The 6112-nt window shown below is 39.3% G+C and overlaps 1 protein-coding gene across 2 annotated transcripts; it reads right to left on the reverse strand.

Moving 5' to 3' along the window:
* Positions 1–396: 396 nt before the first annotated feature.
* On the reverse strand, positions 397–5246 carry LOC143606968 (uncharacterized). 2 transcript variants are annotated; one of them, XM_077082573.1, is made up of 7 exons: positions 5218–5246; positions 5016–5127; positions 4438–4599; positions 4322–4368; positions 955–1066; positions 816–882; positions 400–685 (listed from the first exon to the last, which is right to left on the reverse strand). In XM_077082573.1, exons 3-7 carry the CDS (start codon positions 4556–4558, stop codon positions 640–642), a joined length of 393 nt encoding a protein of 130 aa, XP_076938688.1. In that variant the 5' UTR covers positions 4559–4599; positions 5016–5127; positions 5218–5246; the 3' UTR covers positions 400–639. The 2 variants fall into 2 exon arrangements, 1 of the variants encoding a protein (XP_076938688.1); XR_013148851.1 differs by lacking the exon at positions 4322–4368 and having other exon boundaries at positions 397–685.
* Positions 5247–6112: the final 866 nt, after the last annotated feature.

Below are 6112 nucleotides of genomic sequence, written 5' to 3' on the forward strand. Positions count from 1 at the left end.
CCGTTTTGTACTTCATAAATGTTATCAGTTTGGACGACATTGGCAAGAAGTTGTAAAACACAATGATTCAGTTGCACAAAACAAACTATTTGGATAGCATAATTGACCAAACCTCAGGGACGATTTTGACACTTTACTCTTAAGTATATTCTGAATGAAGCATATACAACCTTAGTTTTGAATTCTCCATTAACCTTCCGTCTAATGGCATGAATGTGATGGTTAAAGTTTGGAATCTTAAGATCTCAGGTTTGAAACCTGACTCAATGAGGTTTTCCCACAATGATGGATTTCCTCTTTGATGGTATTCCTAGGTGAGTTAAGCCTGGAACGTCAAACTCAGTATGGATGGTCGACATCCCGTCTCCAAAAGATTCTCGAGGGTAGTACCAAGCACTGCACTTTATGAATTCATGCATGCAAAACCAACAATCCGACTATACATACACATGGTTTTTAGTATATAATCAAGCAGTTGGCACCATGCTACTACAGTTTAAAGAAACAATCACTGGTTGCTAAAACTGGTCTACGAATGATTGATTAATCTGCTTACTGAATATTTTGAAATGTTGTTAAAACAGGTTTTTATAGATAATTGATTTACAACTCAAAAGCCCTGTGTTTCAACTATCTCATCTAGTCATCTTCAGTATCTTGCAGAAGAACCCCTCTCACTTTTGATCTGCAATATTTTTAGTTTTGAAACTTGTCAATATATAAAGCAAAATAGATTTAAAAAAGCCATAGACATTTTTGTTTGTGGTTGAAAAGTAACAGTTTAATCTATTTTTGCTAAAAATAAGAAATGTAACCTGCGATGTGCTGGAACCACACGCTTAGGCGCCTTCATCGGGCTTGGATTCTGATCAGATTGTCTTTCTGTGAAAATAAAAAAGTGTAAATATATTGACAGATTAATATTTGGTGTTAAGGTCAGAAAGAACAACACACCGGAAATATCAGATGAAGTAGCTGATGTTAATTTGTCATGTGTTTTCTGAGAATTGTGCCTGTTTGAATTAAGTAGACCATCAAGCTGTTTCTGCAGATGTTCACTTTTTTCCTGATCAGAGAATAAAGTGTTAATAATTTGTAGATGGAAGCAAATAAAAAGGTTTTTATGATCAGCAAGAACACTAAATAGCAAATACCAATATACCATACACAAACAGCGTGAATCGATACACAACTTCAAATTTCAAACTTTATTGCTTGTTAATTTGAGGCGTTAAGGTGAGATACAAGGTCAGTCGGGCTGATAAGACCCCAATGATAGTCTACTCGAGAAGACAGGAGAATTGGACCCGGACATATACGACCCAGGCCAGCCTGGTTGGATTTCATCGTTGGACTACCCTCGTCGAATAGATTTGATACTATATTGGTGGTCGTTGACCATTTGAACAAGAATGCGCATTTCCTCCCATTAACAGCCAAAGGGTAGCTATGCTGTTTTGAAAAGATGTGGTTTGACTTCATGGATTTCCGGCGTTCTATTGTATTGTATTGGATCGGGATGTTATCTTCTTAGGCCACTTTTGGTGTTTGGAAGCCTATATTCGTAGTTTCGCGCATGAGCAACCTACTAGATGGAATTTGCAGCCGAATATTCATATAACAACAGTTTTCATTCAGGTATTTGTACCACTCCTTTTTCAGCTGTGAACGGCCGCACCCTCATCCATTTCATCCCCATGTTGCGAGTGAGACTAAGAGCAATGAACTGGAAAGCCAGTTAATAAATCGGGATGATACGTTGGAACTGTTACGAAGTAACTTGCAAAAGGCTCAAGACTGAATGAAAGCTCAAGCTGGTTTAAAGCGCCGCAAGCTATCTTTTGAAGTACAAGACGTGGTGTTTCTGAAAATTCAGCCTTATCCTCATAAAAGTTTCACCAAAACAAGACGTGAGAAGCCGTCACCTCGGTTTTTTGGACCTTATCAGATCATCTGTAAGGTAGGGACAGTCTCCGATGAGCTGGAACTCCCACCCGATTGTCATGTCCGCCCGGTCTTTCATGTCTTAATGCTCAAGGCAGCCCGTGCACACCTATCGACACCTATGGCTTGTCTTCTGGTTACCAAAGACTGGGAAATTTATATCAATCAATCATACCCAATAAAGTCCCACCGACAGCAAAGCTATAAGTAGGGTCTGGGGAGGGTGGGATGTAGGCACACCGTACCTCTATCCAAAGGAGTAAAGAAGTGGCTTCCAGAGAGACCCTCGGCTCTAAGTACATGTGTATGAAGCAAAATAAAGGAAATCAAAGTTTAACAGTTATATAAAAACTACTACTACTAATAATAATATTAATAATAAGATCACAGTTTAACAGCTATATAAAAACTAATAATAATTATAAAAATAATAATATATGTAAGAGAAATACCATTATGGTATGTGACCTAAATAAGTTAAGTCTAAGCCCTAAGGTATTCAATTCTCCCTAAAAATCCTGAACTTTAATTCTACTTCTTCACGAATTCCTATCCTCAACCATGTCCTCGGAGAGGTTTAGGTCTATCAAATCATGCCTAATCCTCTCATCCCAAGTCAATTTCGGTCGTCCTCTACCCCTCCTCCCCTCTATAGTAATGTTTTCTACGGATCTAACAGGATTCGTCGTCTGTCTTCTCTTCACATGTCCAAACCATCTCAATCTCCACTCTCTTATCTTGTCTGCTATGTTCGCCACCCCTAATCTCTCGCGAAACACAGCGTTTCTTATTCGTTCTAGCCTTGTGTGCCCACACATCCAACGTAGCATTCTCATTTCTGCTACCTCCATCTTCCGCACTTGTGCCTTCTTGATGGCCCAACAATCGGTTCCATATAGCATTGCAGGTCTAACTGCCACCCTATAGAATTTTCCCTTTAGTTTAGTCGGGAAACTCTTGTCGCACAATATACCTGTGGCTGCTTTCCATCTACACCATCCTACCTGAACTCGATGGGTCACATCACTGTCTAATTCCCCATCGCTCTGTACAAATGATCCTAAATACTTGAACTTCGTTACCTGCGGGACCACCTGCCCTTCAATGGTGATGTGTGCGTCGTCATTGTCGTTTATCCCACCAAAATCACAGTGGAGGTACTCCGTCTTAGATCGGCTAATCTTTAAACCTTTTGTCTCTAAGGTTGTTCGCCACTCCTCAAGCCTCATGTTTAGATGTTTTTTCTCAGCAAGTAACACAATATCGTCTGCGAACATCATGCACCACGGGAGAGTCCCCTGAATCGACTTTGACAACTCATCCAAGACTACTGCAAAAAGAAACGGGCTCAACGCTGACCCCTGGTGAAGACCTACCTCTACAGGAAAAAAATCAGTATCCCCCACTGGCGCACGGACACTTGTTTCACTCCTGGTATACATATCCATAATTATCTCTATGTATTTCCTGGGTACTCTTCTACCCTCCAAGCACTCCCAGAGCACCTGTCGTGGCACACTGTCGTAGGCCTTTTCTAGGTCAATAAACACCATATGTAGATCACGCTTCTTCTCCCTATACTTTTCCATTAATCTTCTTATAAGGTGTATTGCCTCTCTGGGAAATTTATGTTCAGCCCAAATTGTGTTAGCTCATCGCAGGGTCTCAGAAGCGGTGTAAATGAGATGAGCTGAGCCCGAGCCCGAGCTCAGCTTGTTTTGACTTATGAGAGCTCGAGCTCAACTCATTTCGACTTATGAGAGCTCGAGCTCAACTCATTTCGAGCTCTTTTCCTAAAGCTCGAGCTCGGCTTGTGAGTGGTTTTTTAAGCTCGGGCTCGGAGTTTATCATTTCTTAATTAGTTTATATATGTTTTTTTATTTGTTTTTATATATTTTGAGAAAACCTTAAACAAGCCTAAGCTCGGCTGGAGCTCGTGTAGTACCGTAAACGAGCCAAAGATCCTCTCGAGATCGACTGTGCAATGTGAAATTAACACGTATAAGTCCAAAAGAAGTAAAACTGAATAATACACAAGGCTCGTTAAGACTCGAGATTGGGCTCAGTAACTAAATGAGATTTATGTGAGGCACGAGCTCGGGCTCAATAACTAAACGAACTTTTTATCGATCCAAGCTCAAGTAGCTCGCGAGCGACTCGGCTTGTTTGCACCCCTCCCGCCCCTCTCACATCAGGACCACTATGTATTATCAGTGAGTTCAATCATCCAATTTCAGTATCTATCACGGGTCCTTTCAAAATACCTTACCATGTTTGCATAAGGTTCTTTTACCAAATGATGACTGTGACTAATGCATTCACTCAGTTTACAAAAATAAAACATTATTGTATAACATAAGGAAATTAAATAACCTGCCTGTTCAGCTGAAAGCTTTTTCCTCAACTGGTGTCGACCCTCTTGCTCTAAGGATAAAACACAGCTGTTAGTTCCCTAATTAGTAAACTGCAAGTAGAGAAAAATATGAATTGCACCTTCAATTAGCAACTTGTGATTGCTTTTATATAATTTGTACATATCAATAGAAAGCTCTGCCATTGCCTCGTTTGCAGCGGTACCAACAAGCCTGGTCAGAGAAATAGAGATTCTTGGCATTCCTTTCGACTTCTGAGCAATCAGTCTAGCAGATTCAGGTCCTAAAAAGTATAACACATCAATTACATGACAAATAATCATGTAACATTTCAGTATATGAGTTAAACACAATACAGATAAGACTTGTAAACGAAACGAACGAACAAGAACAGGGCATCTTCGAGCTTGATCGTTCAACTTTAACTGAACAAACGATTTAACATGAACATTTAAATGAACATGGTGTTCTTGTTCGTGTCCGTTCGTTAAGAAAATGAATATGTTGATGTCCGTTAAATGAATGAACATTCACGAACATACATGAACAAACGAGATATGTGTTGATGTTCGTCCGTTTAAGTAAATAAGCAACATGTTGATTCGTTATTAAATAAACAAGCATAAAGGAACTTCCCAGTGAATGGTTGAATGAAGGTCAAGCCTAAATACAAATGAGCAACACATATTACTTACTTACCGCTTGATTTTTATTGGCCCTCAAAAAGAAGCTTGACATCCCCAAACTTTATGGAGTTAACAAGGTATTCCAGAAAATCAGAGCAGGAACCACCTACGCCAGTCTCATCCCTCTGTATATATTATTAAAGGATAAAAAACTAGTTAGGATTCAAACACACAATATGCATAAAAAGAAAGACAAAGGGTAAAGAAAGCATGACCATGTCCTCAAGCTGTTGAATAGATCGAAACTGGTTGAGAAGAAGTCAGTGACGAGGACTCGGAGTTGAGAGGGGTCCGGTGCGTGAACTTGAAACAGGAACGGACGGACATTTGCCCAAGAACCATCAACCAACAGGGGTTCACCGAATAACGCTTCCAAATTCCTCAACTCCATTACATCAATTAGGGCTTCAGCTGCTGCATTGGAGCAATGGGATTTGGTTTTGAAACTAATTTTATTATACAAAAATAATACTCAAATAATAAGTTTAGAACCAACCGCGCAATCACAATGGGCGCCTAGTCCGTGTCGGTACATACGTCACCTGATGATAGTACACACTTAGTCTAAAATTGGACGTGTAACTCGTGCAAAGCCTGTTGTGTGTAATCGAAGATTAAACACGTGTAACCAGACTGTAATGCACGTTACCGACATTAAAACATGCTTAACAAGTATACAATAATTTAAAACTAATCATTTTTTTAAACAAACCCGTTTTTGCCCCAACCCCGTTCCAACTCGCCCATTTCTACTCGAACCCGAACCATAACCATATATGTATCGACTCATTCCGACCCTATTGTACTTTCAGAACTCGCCCAACTCGACTTGTTACCCGGTTCTAAATGGTAAGCGTGTAACATTCTAACTTGTTAAAACTAAAAACTATAACCATATTATACCTAAATTAAAGAGAATAAAATGCTCGTTTTAATGATGTAACTTTTTTGAAAAAATATTAACGTGTGAAAAGTTATGGACGTTAAAAAGTCGTAGGGTAGTTGGTTTTAAATTAGGGGGCATATGTGTAACTATTATTAAACTTTACAAAAAAAGTAAGGAAGTTCAGGGACAAAAGTTGTATGTATATTTTTGTGAGTAAAAACTTA

Source organism: Bidens hawaiensis, unplaced genomic scaffold (genome assembly GCF_021521415.1).
Source record: "Bidens hawaiensis isolate Kalapana, Puna unplaced genomic scaffold, B.hawaiensis_p1.1 tig00078625_1, whole genome shotgun sequence".
NCBI classification, from domain to species: domain Eukaryota; kingdom Viridiplantae; phylum Streptophyta; class Magnoliopsida; order Asterales; family Asteraceae; genus Bidens; species Bidens hawaiensis.

Bases quoted from the DNA above. Each gene is read 5' to 3' on its own strand.
- LOC143606968 (XM_077082573.1), bottom strand. From the start codon at position 4,558: ATGCCAAGAATCTCTATTTCTCTGACCAGGCTTGTTGGTACCGCTGCA. The intron at 4,369-4,437 runs GTGCAATTCATA...TTTTATCCTTAG, and splicing joins TCACAAGTTGCTAATTGAAG to AGCAAGAGGGTCGACACCAG. The intron at 686-815 runs GTTACATTTCTT...AAAATATTGCAG, and splicing joins GTGGTTCCAGCACATCGCAG to ATCAAAAGTGAGAGGGGTTC.